Source organism: Punctularia strigosozonata (genome assembly GCF_000264995.1).
Source record: "Punctularia strigosozonata HHB-11173 SS5 unplaced genomic scaffold PUNSTscaffold_4, whole genome shotgun sequence".
Classification (NCBI taxonomy): Eukaryota; Fungi; Basidiomycota; class Agaricomycetes; order Corticiales; family Punctulariaceae; genus Punctularia; species Punctularia strigosozonata.
Window position 1 is genome coordinate 1401894 of NW_006767436.1, and position 20244 is coordinate 1422137.

Consider the following 20244-nt stretch of genomic DNA (forward strand, 5'->3'; position numbering starts at 1 on the left):
ATCGACAGCAGCGCAGAAATCCCGCCACGGTAATTGGATTTGCCACGCGATCTACGCATTGCGATGCTTTGCCGCTCGAGCTCACCCGCAGAGGCAGCTCAACAGCCCGACACCACGCCACCGTCAGCTGTATCTCACCGCGGATCGATCCGTGGAATGCTGGTGGGCCAAGAACTTATCTCGCGGTGGACCTCATGCTCGTCGGGGCCGGCTCATGATCAAGGCGCTCTTGCTTTAGAGCGAGCTATGCATCACTGATGGAGGGGATACCGGCGTTACTATTCGCTCCTTCTCACACTCGCTTTTCAGTTACGCTGAGCGGACGTGTTACCGCTTTTGTGGACGGAACTCATGACCTGCCGCAACGGACCAATCCTGGGATTGCAGGTGGCATGATCGGCAAAACGCCTGAGTATGACCATCCACTGAAGTCTGTAACCGTATACCGACTGTTTTCCGCGCAGAAATCCGTTTTCTCAAGGTCCTTCCGAGTTTTTAATGGCAAAGATTCATCTCGGCCGTCCGCACTCCGTGTCTGCGAACACAGTGGCAGAAGCTGGTCGAAGGTGTGACCAAGCCCGAATTTGAAGGGGAGAGATAAACAGGGTCTGCTGACTATATTATGTATGCACCCGTCCATATTGGACGCGCTCTGCAATAAGCCATTTCGGTACCGTAAACCCATATTGCCCACGGCCATCGTCGTCGGCGGTGCTAATAGTGTTTTGCAGCACCAGTAGTGGTTCACAAGGGCGAATATACTCCGCATTAATTCGCGCTGATGCACGCTCAGGCGATGCAGATGACGACGAAATGCGGTCGGGTAGGCTTTCCACGGGCATCTGCACGATGCTCTGGACCCCGCAGGCTGTCTTTGCGGGGATGCCCGAGTCCAAATGTTTTAATCAAAAACCACCGCAACGCACCATTCAGTCCGGATTTTCAATTTGTTGGCTAGCAATCAGGATATGCAAGTTTCAACGCACGGCTATGCGTCTGTTCTGGATTCAGATCGACCACGACCGGCAGACCAGAATCACTGGAATTCGGGACCTGACCCACCATCGAATCCATTTGACCTGCGGGGATCAAGATGCCCGGATGTTGAGGGCATACGCTCGATATAACGCAGTCTTTGCCAGCGGATCCAGGTTGATGGTCTCTGTTTTCCTTGCGAGCTGTGACAAACGATCGTTGTGTTTGCATATATAATTTGCACAGGCTGGACCGCGTTCACGTAACTAAAGCATACCTTAACATGTCCCTTGAACGGTTTGTCAATTTCAATGCAATACTACATCGTCTTTGGCAGCAACAAGGCGATCTAGCTGCCGCAGATATGTCTGTATCCCACACGCCACGGAAACCTGAGGGCCCCGTCTTATTCGAGTACGCGGAGACCGTCGCGGCGGGGTCCGGCCTGCAACGGATTTATCATTTGTCCGAGTGGCCGAGCGATTTTCCGGGCAGAATATGATCACGAATACGTTGTTTCTGAAAGATGCGCACCACGTCAGCTGGACTGATCCAAGGGTGGGGGTCAGGTCGAAGGAGCTTATTTGGTGAAGGGAAAGCGCATGGTCCATCAGCGTGGGCGACTCACGAGTACTTTCAGCTCTGGGAATCCTCCTTCAACCTTGCGATCCCAGACGAGGTGCACGCCGGGCCCATAGGTGGCGTTGGTGCCTCCAGGCTTAGGGACTTCTTGTGAGTCGTCGGGGGAGGTGACGTCAGTGGCTGCTTTCCCTGTAAACAGCCAAACCCGGAAACGGCCTGCAGTCTCATCGGCGGTGTGAGGCACGACGGTCACGGATTTTATCGAAGGAGGAGCAAATGTCAACATGAGCTCAGTCGATACCCACTGAGCCCGATGCATCCTGGTCGCACGGTGTCAATATTCGTGGTACACGGACATGACGTATCGTCAGAAATAAAGCAACGCAGGGATCCACAAATCACGAACCAGCGGCACTAGCTCATGCGAACTTGGTGAGACATAATAAGAGTATAACCTAGGAGAACGTACTCTGTCGCAGAATTCAATGATTATAGATGGCGTCTGTAGCCGAGTAGGTGGTATGAAGGTAGTCGGATCCAGAGGATCATGAGCTCGAGTTTTCGTCGGATCGTCACCAGAAGACAAGATCGGCGTTTGGGTGCAATCGTTGTCCTCTGTCCCTCCGAATGACACGCAGTCTCGACAGCTTGCGTTGTGTCCAGCCATTGCGAAATCTCGGTTGCCGCTCGCCGCGCGGAGCACGGAAACTTGCGAGAGATGATCGGCACAGCCACTCGTCTCGGCGTCCAAGATCATCCTCGTCAACCGTGGGCCGTGGCTGAGTGGGAGGGGGACCGGCCTCGTCTGCTATACTTGACCGTCGCGGTTACAAAATATTCATCATGAACGACAAAATTGACAAGCTGGTGACTCAACTCAAAGCAGCAGGTGAGGAACCGATGGCTTCCGACCCGCGAAGAGCTCACCTCGCCGTTTCTGTGCAGACGTAGATGCGCGTGTCGACGCAGCAAGTAAGCTTCAGGCCGAGTTCGAAGCGGGAACTGAGGTACGCTCAAGCTGTGTATGCTTGTGCTAATGCCGACGCGTATGGACCACAGATACACGACCCGGAAACGCTCATCAACAATTTCAAGATATGCCTCCGCACCGCGAATCAACACCTCCAAACTGCCATTCTATCCGCTTTGCCACCCCTGCTTCCGTTGCTGGTCACTCGTCGGCTGGGTAATACTGGCTCCACCGCGTCCTTAGGCGCTTCGACGTCGTCTGCTGCATCCGCAAGCCCTGCCTTCGTGGACCCCGTCACCTTGCGACAAGTCCTGAACGCGCTTTTGGCGAGCGGAGGAGCTATTGATAGACTTGGCGACGCGCGCGAGAAAGCACGAGAGAAAGCTTCAGAGACCATTGTTATTCTCGGCGGATTTGCTTTCCGCTGTGGCGCGACGGGGAACGCGTTGTCAAGGTCGAGGGATTCGAAGGGCCCGGAAACCCCTCTTATGATGTTTGAACGCCTGCTACGAGAAGTTGGCCTTTCTAGTAAGGTCTGGCGAGTGCGCGAGCAGGTGCGTACTTCCCATTCCATGTCGTTTGAACTGCACTAACTTCAATCGCCCATCCCAGTCCATGCTAGTCCTTGTTCGCATTCGTCGCGCGCATCACATGTTTCCCATCCGGCCATACCTTCCACTGCTCATCTCCGCTCTGGAAGACACAGATAGCACCGTTCGAGAATGCGCACGCCAGTCCGTTGTGGAATTGTTCACAGGCCCGGGCATCACTGACGCAGCGCGGACCGACCTGAAGAAGGAGATGACAAAGAAGAACGTGCGCAAACAGATTGCTGAATCGGTACTGCAGCGAGTATTGTCAGGCTCCACGAGCGAAAGAGCCGTCACGCCTCATAGCGATCGCGGCGGGTCAGATACCGGCTCAGATCCGCACCCCGCCAAAGATTATGTCCCTCCAAGCATGCGCTTGGTGGGAGTTTCAAACGGCCGGCCAACAAGTGCGTCGTCCAATAGGCCTGCTCCTATCGGACGGACAGTCAGTCAACCAGCAGTGCGGCCACAAAGCCGTGCTGCCCCCGGCCCACCAGCTGTTCCCACTCCCGCCGCGAGCGAGCCGGTGCAAACATCCTCAGGGTCCGAGGTTCCAGTTGTCTATGTGAGGTTTTCCCATATCCCGCATTCGCTCGTGTTATTTACACTCGCCAGATTGCATCAAGCAAGGACCTAGAAACCGAACTCACCTCTATGTTATCCGCTTTTGAGGGCAAGGAAACCGAACATAACTGGGCACCCCGGGAACGCGCTATCATTCGCATACGCGGTATGCTCAAGGGCGACGTCCACCTTCGCTACGCGGAGACGTTCTTGGCTCATCTCAAGAGCATCATCGATGCTTCGTTCAAGACGGTGAGCATGTAAAGCATTGCAGCGTCATTTCTGCATCTAATGAGTCATCCGTTAGCTGGCAAGCCTGCGTACAACCGTGGCATCACATACCTGCTCGCTATATAGCGAATTGGCTCTAAAGCTCGAGACGACGCTCGATCCGTACTGTGAACCATTGTATACCCATCTTTCTCCTATGGCGGGATTTACCAAGAAGATCGCTGCACAACAATCACAGACGGCCTTTTCCACCATCATCTCCCACACGTCAGCTCATCCTCGCACACTCATACCCCTCCTTTTGCACATGATGCAGGACAAGAACACACAAACAAGGTCATACGCTGTAGCCCACGTCAAGACATACATTGAAGTACATGGGTCCCGGTCCAAACACACCGTGGAAGCAGCTGGTGGACACGAAGTGCTGGAAAAATGCGTACGTCGGGCGCTTGCAGACCCCAACGTAGGTGTGCGGGAATCCGCGAGGATCTGTTTCTGGACCTTCGAGAACACATGGAACGACCGGGCTGCTGCCATCATGCGCTCGTTGGACACGATAGCACAGAAGCAACTACACAAGGCCTGCCCAAACCCTGAAGGCAAAGCCGTGCTAGTGCCTGCTTCAACACCGCCCCCCGCCAAGAAGAGCAGCCTAGCGGCCGCCATCGCTGCGAGCAGGGCGAAGGCGAAGGCCATTGCAAACGCCCCGCCCACGCTGATGCACCAGGCAACGTCCGCATCGCATGCGATGCGAGCCACCTCGCCCCCTCTGAGGCGGGCGGATTCACCATCATTGTCCAACGAGAGCGCCGGTTCTCCACGAAGGTCGTCCGGACTCATGCGATCGCCTGGCGCAGGCTCAAGCCAGTCGCCCCCGCGAGCTCGTGTCGCATCTGCTTCGACGCGGACCATGAGTGGGCCCATTCCCTTGGACCACTCTCGATCCGCTTCGGGGATTTCGGTTCGCAGCCCGTCCTCACCTCCTGTAGACACCACGACAAGATCACCACGGAGGACGTCATCCGCCATGACAAGTCCAGATCGGACTTTGCAGACAGCCGCTCAGACAGCGTTGCCCCCATCTCCTCCGAATAAAACGTTGCTGAAGATGCCCGCTCGCACGCCTCCAAGGCCCTCCATATCCACGAGCATGTCGGCACCGTCGGGAATGTCCCTTGCATTCGGGGCAGGGATGGAGGAATCCTTGCTGATGGCCACGAAGATTCCGATCCCCGAAGACGAGATGGAAGACTTGGAGGACCCGACGCTGTCCACACCGCAACAGGCCCGACACCCACACCCTCCTTCAGCGCCGAGTTCGCAAGCGTTGTCATTATCTCCGCCCTCGGATGGCTCTCTCCGACCGTTGTTTGCCCATAGCCCGTCCGGAGGATTGGTACGCGTTCTTTCAGAACCGGTTGTCGAGGACGCTTTGCGCGCAAGGGCTGAGCAAGCAGAAAGTGCTGCGGAGAGGCTGCTGGAACTGGTGGAACCTGAGGAGGATGGACCTCATGCTTTCACCATCCCCCAGTCATTGCTCAATGGCTCCGCCACCCCGAAATTGAAGCAGGCTCCTGGCATACCCGGGCTCCCGCGAGTCGCTGCGCCTTTTACCCCGCTTAATCGTGCAGCGTCTATCATGAAGCAAGCAGCTATGTTTCAGGACAGTCCTGCGCAGAACGGGCACTCTCAGCCTCTACTCTTTAACGTTCTTGATGAGAGAAAACACGAGACAAGTTGGTGGCTCAAGCGGATGTCTTGTGAGTGCTATATCTTGGGTGTTGAGATGCCTTCGGTTACTCAGATACTGTAGTGATCCAACATGGGACGCCGTTGAAAGCTGTCGAGACTGATGACCGCATACATGAGCTCACTCGATATATATCGGCTCTCGAGGAAGGCGAGGCGGACATCGCCGTACTTCAGAAGCTTGCTCTACTCTCTGTCGAGAACCCGTGCTCTGACTCCATGTCGCCTGTCACATCTACTGGCTCCCTGGTGGATCCCATGAGCCCTTCACCGTTCATGGGCAGCTCACGCTCGTTACCATCACTTTTCATAGATATGTGGAGTAAGGGTAAGAACTTTGACCGGCTTTTCAGAGCCCTTATGAACTATCTGGAGTCAAAGCCATCGAAGGCAGGTTCGCTCCATCTCCGTCGTTATATCGTATTGACGAGGAAGATGCCGTCTACAGGGGGAATCAGAGCTTGAATATGCGTTGATTGTTGTTTACGAGTTGCTTGAACACCAAACGTCTCTCTTAGATGGATATGAATCGGACCTTTTCACGGCATTGCTTCGCGTCCGATATTGCAACAAGCTGAATGTGGGGCACAATTTGTCTTGTCGTGTTCACATGTTCGGAAGCGCTTACACGGTCCCTATCTGCAGGTATTAGAAGCAACCAACGCCGTTCGAGATGCGCTCGCGAGCCGCACTGAACCCGTCTACGGCTTGACCACGATACATGCTAGCCTCCGAGCGTTCCAAGCGGAACCTGTTCCCGCCGGTTCCGCGCCTGAGGTGAAAGCAAGCACATACGCGTTCGGGCTTATGGCTTTGAGTAAATTCATCGTCCGTTTACCAGCGGAGGTCCTTGAGGAGGAGCTGCCGCGACTCAAGAATACTCTCATTTCTGTGCGTCCATCCTCCATTCATTACTCGAGTTCGTATAACACGGAACTTCGCAGGCATTGAGTGACTCATCATCTCTCCTGGTTCGCGAGTCCGCCGCAGCTTCGATAATCGCCGCGCAGCTCGTCTTGCGAGACGAAGCCCATCTGTTCAGCCTTCTTGATGACCTAGCGGACGAGAAGAAGAATCTGTTGACATACCTATTCGACAAGCACGGTGCGCGCGGCGGCGCGGGCTCCAAAGACCCGACGGGAGCGGACAGGCTCCACAAGGAAATGAGCCGACTGGACACTCGCACAAGCACGCCCCCGCGCACGTCTACTGTAACCGTCTAAGTCTACTCATGACGCTTTGCTGCGGTCTCTATATCGTTGTCGTTGTTCTTGATACCATTACCTTATTGTATGTTTCATGGTTATAGATCATTTATCCGATAGTAGGTGGGGATGCGTGACGTTCCAATAATGAACTAGGCGGGTACAACAATCGGAGCGAACGATCCCGTGAGCTGGGAAATAAGAGCATCATAAGCTAGTACAGCCAGGTCCTAGTCCCACTTCTCAATGACACCATACGTTAACGTGTCCGTCCGCGCCAGCGCTCACAAGCCAGGGTTGCCGGGCACACCATTTTATCTGTAGGACACCCAGCCCCTCTTTGATGTCATGACCACGCAAAATTTTGAGAGGGACAATGAGAGGATCTGTCATCAAATCGTTATATACCCGCGCATGGAAGACTTGTATTGAGCCATCGTCGGATGCAGATGCGAATAACGGATATGTCGGATGGAAGTGTAGGGATCGCAAGGCGCGCGAATGGTACCTGAAATCAAGAATGATGAATTTCCTTTCAGATATGCAACGTGCGTGCGGAGCCTTCCTTACCTCAGCACCTTGTAAGGCTTTTCGCTGAGCTCCAGATCAAACCAGCAGAGCTTGCGGTCGTAGCCTCCTACAATGAGATGGTCTCCCGATGGGTGAACGTCCATGGAGGATATCCAACGTATGCCCGGCTGTAGGGTCTTGACCAATTTCTGCTCAGCGAGATTGTACAGCCGCACGTATCTCTGCGTCTGTGTGCGAGTACTGATAAGTTGCATGATCCGAGGAGAAGCAGGCGGGATACAGACCGCTACGAAGAAGTTTGGTTTGGTGGGATGGAAAAGAACCGCTTGTACGATGCCCCGGACCTTCTTGAACGGCGCCTGCGAATGTCTCCGCGAAAGCTGGTGTATCCATACACTTGCTTGCTGTTCCGTGCTTGCTGGGGGCGATCCTCAGTCGCAAGGCAATGCCGATTGGAAGTACAGCACTCACAGACGGTGGCAAGGTAGTCCCCTCGTCGATGCCATGTAATCTGTCGACACACACCTGAAGAGGCCGGTAGCTGGACAGTCAAGATGGGCTTCTCGACGGTATGCACAGACGCCGCGGTGGATGTCCACTTGACCGGAGACGGGGTATCGCCGGCGCTCGGTAAGGTGGCCGGTGCCAGCAGTGTTTTCGTCGTTTCCAGGAGAGCCGCTGGCAGGTTTGGTGGTATGACGAACTCTAGTGTGTCCTCTCTGAAAGGATTGTCAGTTTCCCAGAAGGCAAGGATGTGTAAGGGTGCACATACAGGCCTACTACGAAGAAGGACACATCGGTCCGTGGACACCACTCCAGGGCGCCGATCTTCCCTGCAAATTTCCATCGCTTGACCTCCCGACCAACGATGACCTCGAACAGGCTCACTACGCCGCTTTCGTCCCCACTGACAACCCACGCGCCATCGGGGCTAACGCTGACAGCTCTTGTTCGGACGCCCTGATGAGATACCCGCAGGGCACGATAGTTAGGGAAGGGCTTCAAGCTGTTCGGACTGGGCAGCTTGGGCACGAGACTCTCCGGATCGATCTGCAGCTTCTTCCTCTGTATCCGTGGTGCGAGGTAGAGATCCAGCTGACGGTTGAAGCGCTCCTGGATGAACCGGTCGTATCCGGGTACGAGACGCAGCGCACCATATTTCTGAGGCAGGAAATCGCGCTCGCGGTCCTCCTTGTCCGTGTTCTCCCACTCGGCCCGCTCGGCATCGGTAGGTAGGTACTCCTCCGGGGGGTTGTAAGATTCGGCATGGGTGGGTAAGCTGGGTTTCGGGGCGGGGAGCGGCGGTGGGGCGGCGGAGTCAGTTGTCTCGTTCCAGATGGCGTAGAATTGCGGTTTGTTGTCGGCAGTCTTGGGCTTCGAAGGTACAATACGTCCTTGACGAATGGCTCGGACGATTTTCATGATCTGAATCAGGTTTTGAGCGGTCATACACGCTTTCGGCTGCATTGCAACATACCTTCTGTTTTTCCCATTTACTGCGCACCCATCTGCGCTTCGGCTCAGGGGCAGCTGATAACGGCATTATTTCCTCTTTACCCTTTCCTGTGAACCATTCGACAGTGGGCTCGTAGGGATTGTAGTCTCCGTCAGGGTTTTCGCCCTGCTGAAGCCGTCTTATGATGTCCAGCTCCTCGGAAGTCAAGGGTTTGTCCGTCTGGGCTTTCTTATCAAACGCGGAAGTCCTGAAAGCATCGGCTTGAGCTTAATGATATCGAAATATAGAAGCAATGGAAATATTCACCAAGCAGTTGGGTCTTCGACCGTCTCCAGGAACTTGTCTAGTTCATCCCCTCGAGCTGGCCGGAACACTTTCTTTCCGTTCATGTCATAGCCAATGTGCGGCATGTCATCGTACCAGTGCATGGGTATCTTGCCGACACGATTGGGGTCCTACATTATATGCATGAAGCAGCATAGAAGGACGTGTCGAGAAAAACAGCTCACATCCTCCGTAGACGAGTCGGAGTCGTAGTCTGGCTCAATGTCGGGATAGATACGTTTCGGTTGACCGGTTATATCGGACACGATTACTTTTGATTTTGGAAAGACGCGTAGAGAGTCGGCATCGTCGTCCTCAGAGACTGCTGTCCCGGAATCCTCGTCGTCCTGGTCCTGATCGTCCTCGTCGTCCTCGTCGTCCTCGTCGTCCTCTTCATCCTGATCGTCCCCGTCCTCTTCGTCATCCTCGTCTTCGCTCTCCGTAACAAGTTCAGGGAACTCCTCGACGCTCCCATCAGAATCCGAGCCTGCCTGGTCCTCTTCCTCGTCGCTGAGCATCTCTAGGCCGGCATGTTGCGGCAACAGCGATTTCGTGGGTTCAGCGGAGGGTACCTCCACCCGCTTCCGCTTCCGTGCCTCCGATTTGGTGCCCGAGGAAGCCATGGTGGGTAGTTCTGAAGGAATTGCAGATCTCCGGACAGCAGCCGGGAACAATATTTCACGCACTCAACTTTTTCGGAGGATGGCATGGCACTCGGCCATATTCAGTGTTTCTCACGTGTACATTGCACGCCCGCGTCTTTGCGACGCGTGCGGCCAAGTGAACGCCTCAAAGGCAGCAGCATCCGTGATCCAACATGGTCCAGTACGGCGGTGGTCAGTACATCTCTTGATCACATTCTCAGCGTGCTAAACAACCCCCGCAGACGAGGTCTCTGCTGTAGTCCTTGACATCGGCTCGTCCTCTCTTCGCGCCGGATACGCCGGGGACGACGCACCGAAGGCCATCATACCGACTAGCTATGGGTACCTCCCCACGACCACAGACCACGATGTCGAAATGTCTAACGGAGATGGAGCCGCCTCCGCCCCTGACCCTACCTTCTCCAAGATCTTTGTCGGACAGCTCGGCCCGTCTGTCTGGCGCCCGGGGATGGAGGTCGGAAACCCCCTTGTAGATGGATTGAGTGCGCCGTCTTTCATCACGAACGGACCTCTCATTCATAACAATTTTCCAGTCAAGGATTTCAACCCCATCCCTCATCTCATCTCGCACGCATTCAAGGATGTCATGCGGTGCGACATTGCGGAGCACCCCGTCCTTGTCACCGAACCCGCATGGAACACGCAGGAGAATCGGGAGCGCATGGCCGAGATCATATTCGAGGAGTTCTCCGCGCCCGCATTCTACATTGCCAACACTGGCGTGCTCAACGCGTACGTGCATTCCCGAGCAAGTCCTCATATCAGCCTTGTTCATACATGCCCTCTCGGCCAGGTTCGCCGCCGGCAAGGGATCCGCGCTTGTCGTCGATGTGGGCAAGTCTCAAGCGAGCGTGACGCCTGTGGTGGACGGCTTCGTGCTCCGTAAAGGTCTGCAGGGTGTCGTGGCTAATCGCGCGGTTCATTGACCTGACGGCGTAGCCCTTTCTGACTGAATAGGCATGCAACATTCTGCACTACCCCAGCTGGTCCATGCGCATGCGAAGCACATCCTCATCTCCGACATACCCAATGGACGGCCGCCCATACAGCTCTTCCCTCACCAGTTGATTTTGAACAAGCAGGTCCGGACTCCTGGCCGTGAATATTTCTCTGTGTTTGGTGTACTTATTCGCGTATAGCCCGTAGAACCTGGAAATGCGCCACGCTTCACCCTTCGTGAGGACAGAGTAGCCCAAACAACGAGTAGTTGGAAGGCTTGGTACGAAGCCCGCGAGGTCGAGGAATGGATCCAGAGCGTGGCCGGATGCATGGACCAAGGATGGAATGATCAGTAAGCCATTCTCTAGTCTTGGCACCAGTTCTCCACTCACGAGCGCTCTTCCAGTGCCGCCGCCGCTCGTCCACCGAGGCAATACGAGTTCCCGACCGGCTTCAGCACGTACTTCGGCGCTGAACGGTTCACCGTTGGCGAAATGTTCTTCAGGCACTCTCCTCAATTGGCGGTACGTTTCTTTCACCTGGCTCTCTTAAACGACGGCCTGATCATGAGTTTGTCCAGGCCCAGAACCCTAATCTTCCAAAGACGATACCGGCACTCGTGAGCTCATCTCTCGCCAACTGCGATCCGGACATGCGCCAGATCCTGCTCGCCAACGTCGTCGTCACCGGTGGAGGCAGTTTGTTTGCCGGGTTCAACGAGCGGCTCACGAACGAGCTGACCACCCACTTTGCCAACGTGAGCATGAAACTTTTCGAATTGCACTGCGCGGGCACCGATTCGAGCCGTCTAGGTCAAAATTCATGCACCGGGAAACCCCATTGAGCGCCGCTACGGCGGGTGGCTCGGCGGGAGCATCCTCGCGAGCTTGGGGACCTTCCACCAGCTCTGGATCAGCAAAGAGGAGTGGCAGGTTCGTCTTCGTCATAGGTAACTTTCACATGTCTGATGAGATAATAACAGGAACACGGGAGGCCCATCGTTGGGCAACGATGCAAATAAATCCCTATACCTTGATTTTTTTTGTGTCCATATGTACCCCGCCGCTGCTTGAATCTCACTTGTTGTGCCAGAATACGCGAGCTACGTTCAGCGACTACTAGAATACAGGCCACGACACAGACAGCAGTCCGCCCCGCGGCCGTACAACGAAGGCGAGGGTGCGGCTCACTTACAAGCCTGAACCCTTCCTTGTCTCCATGACTGCCAGCCTGCCCCATCCTATACATAAGAGAAACCACCACGACCGGAAGTTTTTAAGGAGTGTTTAACATGGTTATAGACACAAGTTGTAAGAACGGGCGACAGACTACCACGAAGTACAGGGAGGAACCACTGTCCGTCGGTAGCGTCCACCGCGAGTGAATAAATATGGAATCATAAGGTGGGGAAAAGGGAAGGACATCGCGAGCGTCATTCCTACACGTTGACAGACCTCGCATTGGGGGGACTCAATGGGTTTGAATGGGCTCCTCGCCGCAGACTCAGAACGCCTCGGCCTCCCTGCGTTCCCGCGCTGCGAGCAGCGCGCCGAGGCCGCTGACCGCCTGCTTGCGCACGCGCGTCGCAAAGTTCTGAGCGCCGAGCTCACCCGACGGAGGGCCGAGCGGCTGGCGGACGGGCATGCTCGCCACCCTCTGCACTACGGGCTGCGGCTGCTGCACGGCGATGGCTCCCTGCGGGACGGGTCTACCGATCCCGAGGCCCTCGTACAGCTTCTTGGCCGCCTCTTCGCGCGGCGAGAGGGGCGGCGAGGCAGAGTTGGGCGTGATGGGCGACGACGTGGCCGAGCGCGGCGAAGAGCCTGCGGAAGAAGTGTCCTCCGCGCCGTCATCGACGACCGCGACGGGGCGCGCGGCGGCGGCATTGAACGTCAGAGGCTGCGGGCGCCCCTTAGGAACGCTCTCCTTCAGGCCTGGGGGCGGCGACACGCGCTCGCCGGGGGGCGGTGTGATCTTGACACTCGGGGACGCGCTGCGGTTGGCGCTGAGCACCGAGTTGTTGTTGCGACGCCAGGACACCGCGGCATCCGACTTGGACGGAGCGACAGCGCTGCCACCGAGGGAGGTGCCGCCGCTGATGACGCGGCTTGGGCCGTTGTCCTCCGGGCTCGTACGGCCGGTGGGTGCGCGGCTCCCGAAGCGTCCTCCAAGGGCGGCGGTCATGGGCACCTGGTCGTCGCTGGGGACGCCGACGCCGAGTTGGGCCCGGAGCGCGTCGGCGTGGTTCGCACGGTGCATCTGAGAGTTCATCGCCGCGGAACGCATATCAAAGGACGTGGTCATGGGACCAGCGGTGGCCGGCGGGTTGAATGGTGCAGTGGCACGACGGGCACCTTGGTTCTGCTGCTGCTGCTGACGCTGGGCCTGCGCGAGAAGCTTGGCCTGGTATTGCTGTGCCTGAAGCGCCTAAGCGAAGAAGTCAGTCGGTTGATGATAAGATGCAAAGCTACGCGGGAAAGCGGAACCGGGTTCACCTGCAGGCGCATAATCTCCATCTGCATCATCTGCATCTGCATCTGTGCCTGCATGTTGCTGTTGTTCCCGAACGCCGCGGGCGAGAACGGGTTCCCAGCGGGGACCCCCTGCTGCTGGTGGAAGCTACCGTCGACGGCGGCCGTCATGGGGACCTGGTGACCAGGATATCGGCCATGGCCGGCCTGGTGCATGTTCAGGCTCTGCTGGGCGAGATCCGCGAGCTCGTCGTCCTCCTCGGGGAAGTGGGGGAGACCGGGGCCATGAGTGGCGGATGCGAAGCGGGGGATGTTGAACGAGCCGGTCGGGGCAGCGGTATGCGGAACCGCCATTGGGTTCGTCGCAGAGCGCACGCCACCGGTGCGGAGACCGGAGAGCAGCGATGCGCGGTTGGAAGATGCCTGTGCGGTGGCCATGGTGGGGGAGGGGAGCTGCTTTGGCTGGGGGGTTTGGAAGGACGAGAAGACGGGCGATTAAGTAGAAAATAAAGTGGTGGACTCGGTGTTACAGCTGCTGGCGGGCCACAATGAGCTTTGTGCGGGAGCGGTTGTGGACTGGGACGTACTCGACGTCGGCTCGCTCTCTTTCGTCGCCTGATGCTGGGGCTGAAGGTGGGTTACAGAAGGAAAGGGTGGGCTGTGTGTTTTCGCGGAATAGAACTGGTATTGTATGCTAAACTGAAGGGAAGAGGAGAGACACAAACGAGAACAGATGCCCCAAGCTCGAGGTCGGAAAGAGAGACGCAGGCGAGGCCAGCGCGCGAGCCCTTGATGGACGCAAGGGCGGTGCGGGACCCCGGCCACCACTACTGCAACACAATAGACGTCTACCGTACCGCTACAGCAACATCCTCCCCGGACCTCACAGGTGCTTGTGCGCACTCGCCCGCACCCGCGCGTCGAACACCGGGCTCCGGATCACCGTGTGCGCCGTCTGGAACGGATTCAACATCGTCTGCAGCCAGCCGTCAGACGCACACCCCACCCCTGCAGCCGAGGTACCGCGCGCACCTTGACATACAGCTCCCAGACCTCGGTGAAGAACGCCTTGATCCCGTCGTCGTTCTTCGCCTCGTGCAGGAGGATGAACTTCATATCTGTCCAGCCTTAAGCAGCATGCATGGGCCCCATGATCGACGGGCGCATACTTCCGGGTGTCACGAACGCGGACACTGTCCATTCATTGAACTTATCTACCGACTTTAGATACCTGCCGTGCAGCGATTCAGGACGATAGCCTCAGGACAGCGGTGAGGGTAGCTCACATCGCAGGTTCTTTCCGGACCACCTCCTCGATCACATCCAAGCTCGCGTTCGCGATCATCTGTATCACATGTCGATCCTGTCCCGCGCCGATCTTCACGCTGGACCCCCCTCCTTGAGTCTGCGTCTGTGTCACGTTCGACGCGCCGGAGAGCGCGGTCAAGGTCCCCGCAAAGGCGGAGGTAGACCAGTTCGGGAGGTTCGCGGACAGCGGCGAGGACACGGCTTGCGCGGGCTTCTTGGACAGATGCGTAAGCGAGTAGAGGGGCGTATCCGAGGGTGAAAGCAGGAAGAGGTGGTGGGACATGGCGCACAGAGTAGCCGGCAGGTCGCGTACGAGAACAAAGGACACAACGCGTCGCCGACGGCACGCGCGTCATGTCGATATTATTATTTCCTTGTCTTGAGCGATGACCGTCGCGTTCTGCACACGGCTCGGGATACGCAAGGCGCTGGCCAATCCAGCGCCAATATTGCCTCTGAAAAGGCATTACGCATTCAGCGCTCTATCAAGGGTTTCTCCGGCAGTGGTGTCAGGACAATTCTTCAGCTCGCGTGTGTGCGCTCGGAGGACCATCTTCTCCCCATCTCTGTCCACTGCTTCTGGTTCTGGGAGTTTTACAAGCTGGAAGGCTTATATCCTCCGTGCAACGCACCGAGACTATCGTCCTGCCTCCTTCGAAGAGAGACTACGTTCCAGCCGAGGTGGCGGTGGCGGGTCGGGTGGCCCGGGGTTCTTCAACCGCATACCGTCCCAAGTCATCTTCTGGAGCATCATCGCCGCCAACGGCGTGGTCTTCGTAGGATGGCAATACGCCAAGGCCCAATTTGTAAGTCCTCGTCGTGCTGATGCTGGGTTCCACACGCGCACAGTCGCTCACGGGATATTCATCGCGCAGGAAACAGGTCGCAATACCGGCCCCATGATCTGGATGCTGAACAACGTTACGAGCTCCTGGAATAACATAAACAGCGGGCGAATGTAAGGTTTCCATATTTATCGTATGTCCACGCTCTACCTAACCCGGGATACTGTTAAGTTGGACACCTCTCACCTCGTGTTTCTCCCATTCCGACTTGGCCCATATCTTCGTAAATGGCTTCTCCTTCTTCTTCATGGCACCCACAGTCCTTAGCCTGCTGGGCAACGCTCGGTTTATCGGCCTGTACTTCGGAGGTGCGCTCTCGCTCTCCGTCCGTTAGCTTGTCCTTATGCTGTCTATGAATCCCTTAGGCGGCATCATATCCAGCGCTGTCTCTTTGGCATGGAGCGCCAAGGCTGGACGCGACCGGCCCTCGCAGGGCGCCAGCGGCGCGATCTATTCCATCGTATCCTACTTCGCGTGCAACTTTCCCCGCGCGTCGTTCCTCATCTTCGGGATCATACCGTGCCCCGCGTGGCTGTGCGTGACCGGGTTTTTGGCTTACGATTCGTGGTCTATGGTCAACAATCCGGTGAGTATCCCCGTTATGAGCGCGTTAGCTGATCGCGCTGACTCACGGCGTGGAACAGAACAGCAGGACAGACAGTGCTGGACACGTGGGAGGTTTGTTGGCAGGCATCGCGTATGCTATCTTGCGTCGAGGTCGGTTGTGAGCGATCGATGTATGTTACGGTACAGACATCAGTATTCGATTATCATCATTCATAAAGATCGAAAAGGCGCGGCTACGGGGTATCACCGGTGCGCGCATATACGACCGAGAGCATCCACAATTTTAAAATAGAGTTCAGGCGCTCAGGCGTCAATCTTACCTATAGCTTATTTCGTGATCTGCATCGCTTCTTCTCTACACTGAGCTCTGATCACTCATTACTGTTTAGTGCTCGCTATTGCAAGATTATCGGCAACTGTTCTACTTATGCGTCTCGACTGCGATAAAGTGAGCATCTTTACCTGTAGTCTGCCGTACTGCTTTTCTTACGCATTCCTCTGGCCCAAGTCCCTCACACGACGACGCTCCATCTCATCGGTTGGCGATCCAGGCACGACAAAGGTTCTCGTTGAGCTAAATCTGAACCGGATGCCCTCCGTCCAGGGTGATCGGCAGGCACCAATTTCCGTACTTCCCCCTGAAATCCTCAGCAAGATCTTCTTCCACTGCATACCACCACATCTCCGCGAATTTCCCTGGACACATGTTTTCATGCTAGTATGCCGAAAGTGGCGAGAGGTCGCGCTTGTTACTCCTGATCTTTGGTCCAACGTGCCTCGTGCTGTGGACGGGTTGACGGAGCTGTTCCTATCGAGGTCCGGAGACGTGCCGCTGTCATTTTGGGTAGACATGTTCTCACCCCCATTCGCTGACGCCGAAATGACGGTCGCCCTTCTTCATTTGCGTCGTACGCAACAACTTCACCTACAGGCAGGCGCCGATCAATTCTCTCGGATCGCGAACCTCCTTTCCACACCTGCTCCTCTCCTCACGGAATGCTTCATATCAGAGGTTCGATCTGAACCAATGCCTCTTCCAGACAACTTTTTAGGCGCTGTTGCCCCTCGTTTACATACTCTAGTTCTTGGAGCAGTGTCGTTCAGATGGGAGTCGCTGTTCCGCGCTTCGGTTGTTGGCAGCCTTACGCACCTCGAGCTTCAGGATCTACCGGCCAGTTCCAACCCGCACGGAACTGAGCTGCTCAGGGCGCTTCAAATAATGCCCTCTTTGCACGCTCTCGTTATAGAGCTGCAATCTTATCAATCGCTCCCCCCAACAGAATCCGAAGGTACCGCTGTAATGAACAAGTTAACCAGAATCAGCTTGTCTGGTCCCGGGCCGCACACATGCAGCCTACTGACGTGCATTAGAGCCCCTGCCCTCGCTTCGCTATCGGTCTCTCTCGTCGGATCAACTGATTCAAATCCTTGGACCATTGACCCGTTATTGAACTTTCTGGAGCAGCACCGTGACATGCCAGTCCTACGATGCATAGACTATGATTCGCGCAGTCACTCACTGCGTCTCAAAGCATATGATCTGCATGCACCGCCTTCTCTCCATCTATACATTCAAGACTACCCCGCAGATGTCCCGGTCGCTGAAGTCCTGCGCAGGATAGAGTTAGGATCCATCAAGACTCTGATATTGAGCAGTTGTCACCATCCCGTTGAGCCTCTATTCAAAGCCTGCGGCGCCGTAACCGAACTCCAGATTTGGGGTGTCCCTCTCTGCAAATCCGTCATCCCTCTCCTTGCATCTTCACATCCGAGCGACGTGTTGCTTTCCGAGCTGCGACGAGTGATCATACTAGACTCTTCTGATGCTGATGAGCGCGACGATGACTTCCTCCGCCTCTTGGAAGATCTGAAAATCGGGTGGCACGCGGCAACTGGCAACATGCTAGAGCTATGTATTGACGACTCGTTCCGGAAATTCTTGCAGAGAGGTATCACGTTTGACAGCGCCTGAGATTACGTCGCTACTAGCTCAGCATGCTGTCTGCTGGAGTTGCCCTGTCCAGGTTAGTCCGCTGACTATACCTACACTCGCGTCATGCGTGTTCACAAATGGGTAAACAGAACATCAATCTTCATGTATTAGCAACGCGGGGTCACGGTAGAATTAATGATAGACTTGTATCGTAAAGGGGCATTGCGTAGTAGAGGCAGTTGATGGCTGAGCGCCGAACTCTGGCTTGCGCCCGAGGTGCTCACAAGTGGACCGCTGGAAACCGGTGCATGTCCGAATATTCGGGAACATTTTAGCATACGGCGTCGAGCAGTTTTGCGCCGTTGAGGGCCCACCAAGAAAAATATATGGATACCTCCACACACCCCCGGCGCCTTACCGAAACCTCTCCCGTTCCGTGCCCTGCTCCTCTACAACCCTTTCTAGCGCGGCTAATAGCGCCTCCGCCTCCATACGGTCCGCGGCCGCCTTCTGACCACTACTCTTTTCATCGTCCTCCTCGCTGCGTTTCCTTGGGCTCTCGTTAACTGTTGCACCATTTGCCTTCCTGCGCTTCTTCTTCGGGTCCGCTGAGGCGGCGAGTGGGCGAACGATCGACCTGTGCGTCGCTGCGTGGCGCGCGAACGCCAGAACAGGCAGACGGCGCAGGGCTCTCCCGGACATTTTCTGTGCCTGTCGACAACGTCGTCAGCACCCGATCGACTACAACGTAAAGAGGACCGATACCCGACACCGCTCGGCGATGGAGAACAGTCGGCGGGCCGCGGCGTATGAACGATCGGTGGGATCCGGCGAGGTCTTCGTATCGGAGTCCAGGCTTTCACCGTCGATCGCCATGCCGTCTTTGACGACCGTGCGGGATCCGTCGGCAGCCCATAGATTTCGCTGCCCGAGCGGCGGTATGTCCTATCACCAAACCAATGTTGTGATCGGTCTTGTTCCCATCCGTACAGGCAACGCGATACCCACGATGTGATTGACCACCCCCTTGGCCACGAACTCAAGCAGACAAGATCGGAGGATTTCATATACAGCCTTGGCGGGCGGTAGGTCGATGTAACGCACGACATCGGCGCGATCGACGAAGGCCGAGTCGATCGCCTTCGCGAGGTTGGATGTCGACAAGACGAGCACGTTGGGCCGGTAGCGGAGCTTGTCGAGTTGGGTGAGGAGCGCGTTGACGACGCGCAAGGCGTCGCTGGGCTCAGTCCCTGCGGCGACGCCAGCACGGGCCGCGGTGAGCGACTCGACTTCGTCTGCGTACCAAACGGGGCGTTAGCGCGTCGTCATCGACGGCGAACTGCGCGGAGAACATACCAATTAGGACAACGACAAAACTGCCTTCGTCATCGATCATGTCGTTCACGCTCGCGAATAGACGTTGGACGAGCTTTCCTATGCTCTCTTTCAGCCACCACTAGGGATGGATGCGCATATAGTCAACTCACCTGACTCTGAGAACCATCGAGAGAAGAGCGAATGTGAATTGATCTCGAGCAGACGGCAGTTGTTGTATCTGTCTGATAGACGAATGGCGAGTTTCTGAGAGAGGGCTCGGCACAGAGAGGTTTTTCCCGTGCCTGGCGGGCCATGCAGCAAGACCACACGATTCCACGTAACGATGTTGACTAGACCGGCGGTCAACGGGTGGGTAAGCCGAGTATATGCGCGACCCACAGTCCACACGGGCGTCGCTGAGCACTACCGTAGCATATATGTAGTCCAGCAGGCTCATCTTGATATCGTCCGAGTAGATGAGGTTGTCCCAAAGGCCTTCCCAAGATTTGTTGGGAAGCGTGCATACAGACGCCGCACTGACGTTCGAATCGACGTTCTCATCGGCAGAAATGGTTTCCTCGAAGACGTCATCTTCGAAGGCCTGATAGACGTGGATGTCCAGCTCGCAGCGGTCTATGGGTATGGATACCGTGTGAACGTAGGATTCGGAGAAAACCAGAAAAGAGTCCAGGATGGACGATTGGGACAGCTCGGAGGTTGCCAGGTGCTCGACGCACGAAGCCAGGACGGGCTGCTCGTCCCACAGCGACCGAGGGAGCACCTTCGGGCAAGTGAGTTCATCGAAGGAAGATAGCAGAAGCTCTTCAACGAGTCTCCTAATCGTGTCGAGTCTGGTAGAGGTCGGCGCCACGCGGACTTCGACGTGCACGGCGATCTTGTCCATGGCGAAGGCAGGGTGGCGGCAGTCGCGGTGTCGCGGACGCGCATGGGACGCGTGCAGGCGGTGGCGATGCATGATTTGGGACGCCGTCACGTGGGAGCGCACCCGTTATTTTCCC

The 20244-nt window shown here is 56.3% G+C and overlaps 8 protein-coding genes across 8 annotated transcripts; 3 read left to right on the forward strand and 5 right to left on the reverse strand.

Moving 5' to 3' along the window:
- Positions 1-1204: 1204 nt before the first annotated feature.
- Positions 1205-2236, reverse strand: PUNSTDRAFT_84905 (uncharacterized protein). Its single transcript, XM_007382118.1, has 4 exons — positions 2027-2236; positions 1964-1971; positions 1604-1877; positions 1205-1494 (listed from the first exon to the last, which is right to left on the reverse strand). Exons 1-4 carry the CDS (start codon positions 2222-2224, stop codon positions 1435-1437), a joined length of 540 nt encoding a protein of 179 aa, XP_007382180.1. The 5' UTR covers positions 2225-2236; the 3' UTR covers positions 1205-1434.
- Positions 2237-2342: 106 nt separating this feature from the next.
- PUNSTDRAFT_142631 (uncharacterized protein) lies at positions 2343-6923 on the forward strand. Its single transcript, XM_007382119.1, has 10 exons — positions 2343-2446; positions 2503-2564; positions 2617-3081; positions 3140-3682; positions 3733-3933; positions 3989-5675; positions 5729-6054; positions 6113-6244; positions 6310-6555; positions 6609-6923. The coding sequence occupies exons 1-10, from the start codon at positions 2401-2403 to the stop codon at positions 6885-6887; spliced, it is 3987 nt and encodes a 1328-aa protein (XP_007382181.1). The 5' UTR covers positions 2343-2400; the 3' UTR covers positions 6888-6923.
- Positions 6924-7069: 146 nt separating this feature from the next.
- Positions 7070-9803, reverse strand: PUNSTDRAFT_100365 (ribosome biogenesis protein ERB1; the record flags this gene model as incomplete). Its single annotated transcript, XM_007382120.1, has 8 exons — positions 7070-7377; positions 7440-7627; positions 7685-7818; positions 7872-8119; positions 8173-8825; positions 8878-9103; positions 9163-9311; positions 9366-9803. 8 exons carry the CDS (start codon positions 9801-9803, stop codon positions 7113-7115), a joined length of 2301 nt encoding a protein of 766 aa, XP_007382182.1. The 3' UTR covers positions 7070-7112.
- Positions 9804-9986: 183 nt separating this feature from the next.
- PUNSTDRAFT_84913 (actin-like protein Arp4p) lies at positions 9987-11866 on the forward strand. The gene is made up of 10 exons (XM_007382121.1): positions 9987-10016; positions 10067-10327; positions 10379-10577; positions 10639-10733; positions 10803-10927; positions 10985-11136; positions 11191-11308; positions 11365-11541; positions 11597-11716; positions 11767-11866. Exons 1-10 carry the CDS (start codon positions 9998-10000, stop codon positions 11803-11805), a joined length of 1305 nt encoding a protein of 434 aa, XP_007382183.1. The 5' UTR covers positions 9987-9997; the 3' UTR covers positions 11806-11866.
- A 195-nt stretch (positions 11867-12061) lies between these two features.
- On the reverse strand, positions 12062-13978 carry PUNSTDRAFT_51278 (uncharacterized protein). The gene is made up of 3 exons (XM_007382122.1): positions 13843-13978; positions 13280-13787; positions 12062-13211 (listed from the first exon to the last, which is right to left on the reverse strand). Exons 2-3 carry the CDS (start codon positions 13691-13693, stop codon positions 12288-12290), a joined length of 1338 nt encoding a protein of 445 aa, XP_007382184.1. The 5' UTR covers positions 13694-13787; positions 13843-13978; the 3' UTR covers positions 12062-12287.
- Positions 13979-14138: 160 nt separating this feature from the next.
- PUNSTDRAFT_132753 (transport protein particle complex subunit) lies at positions 14139-14846 on the reverse strand (the record flags this gene model as incomplete). The annotated part of the gene is made up of 4 exons (XM_007382123.1): positions 14139-14231; positions 14288-14373; positions 14425-14486; positions 14542-14846. 4 exons carry the CDS (start codon positions 14844-14846, stop codon positions 14139-14141), a joined length of 546 nt encoding a protein of 181 aa, XP_007382185.1.
- Positions 14847-14949: 103 nt separating this feature from the next.
- On the forward strand, positions 14950-16187 carry PUNSTDRAFT_100372 (rhomboid-domain-containing protein; the record flags this gene model as incomplete). Its single annotated transcript, XM_007382124.1, has 5 exons — positions 14950-15369; positions 15439-15521; positions 15580-15716; positions 15774-15994; positions 16053-16187. 5 exons carry the CDS (start codon positions 14950-14952, stop codon positions 16134-16136), a joined length of 945 nt encoding a protein of 314 aa, XP_007382186.1. The 3' UTR covers positions 16137-16187.
- A 1901-nt stretch (positions 16188-18088) lies between these two features.
- Positions 18089-20129, reverse strand: PUNSTDRAFT_100375 (AAA-domain-containing protein; the record flags this gene model as incomplete). The annotated part of the gene is made up of 6 exons (XM_007382125.1): positions 18089-18619; positions 18674-18853; positions 18917-19203; positions 19265-19342; positions 19396-19575; positions 19625-20129. The coding sequence occupies 6 exons, from the start codon at positions 20127-20129 to the stop codon at positions 18323-18325; spliced, it is 1527 nt and encodes a 508-aa protein (XP_007382187.1). The 3' UTR covers positions 18089-18322.
- Between the last annotated feature and the right edge of the window lie 115 nt (positions 20130-20244).

Bases quoted from the DNA above. Each gene is read 5' to 3' on its own strand.
- PUNSTDRAFT_84905 (XM_007382118.1), bottom strand. From the start codon at position 2,224: ATGGCTGGACACAACGCAAGCTGTCGAGACTGCGTGTCATTCGGAGGG. The intron at 1,495-1,603 runs GTGAGTCGCCCA...CGCATCTTTCAG, and splicing joins TCCCAGAGCTGAAAGTACTC to AAACAACGTATTCGTGATCA.
- PUNSTDRAFT_142631 (XM_007382119.1), top strand. From the start codon at position 2,401: ATGAACGACAAAATTGACAAGCTGGTGACTCAACTCAAAGCAGCAG. The intron at 2,447-2,502 runs GTGAGGAACCGA...GTTTCTGTGCAG, and splicing joins GACTCAACTCAAAGCAGCAG to ACGTAGATGCGCGTGTCGAC. The intron at 3,082-3,139 runs GTGCGTACTTCC...CGCCCATCCCAG, and splicing joins TCTGGCGAGTGCGCGAGCAG to TCCATGCTAGTCCTTGTTCG.
- PUNSTDRAFT_84913 (XM_007382121.1), top strand. The intron at 10,328-10,378 runs GTGCGCCGTCTT...ACAATTTTCCAG, and splicing joins CCCCCTTGTAGATGGATTGA to TCAAGGATTTCAACCCCATC. The intron at 11,137-11,190 runs GTAAGCCATTCT...GCGCTCTTCCAG, and splicing joins GACCAAGGATGGAATGATCA to TGCCGCCGCCGCTCGTCCAC.
- PUNSTDRAFT_51278 (XM_007382122.1), bottom strand. From the start codon at position 13,693: ATGGCCACCGCACAGGCATCTTCCAACCGCGCATCGCTGCTCTCCGGT. The intron at 13,212-13,279 runs GTGAACCCGGTT...TTCTTCGCTTAG, and splicing joins TGGAGATTATGCGCCTGCAG to GCGCTTCAGGCACAGCAATA.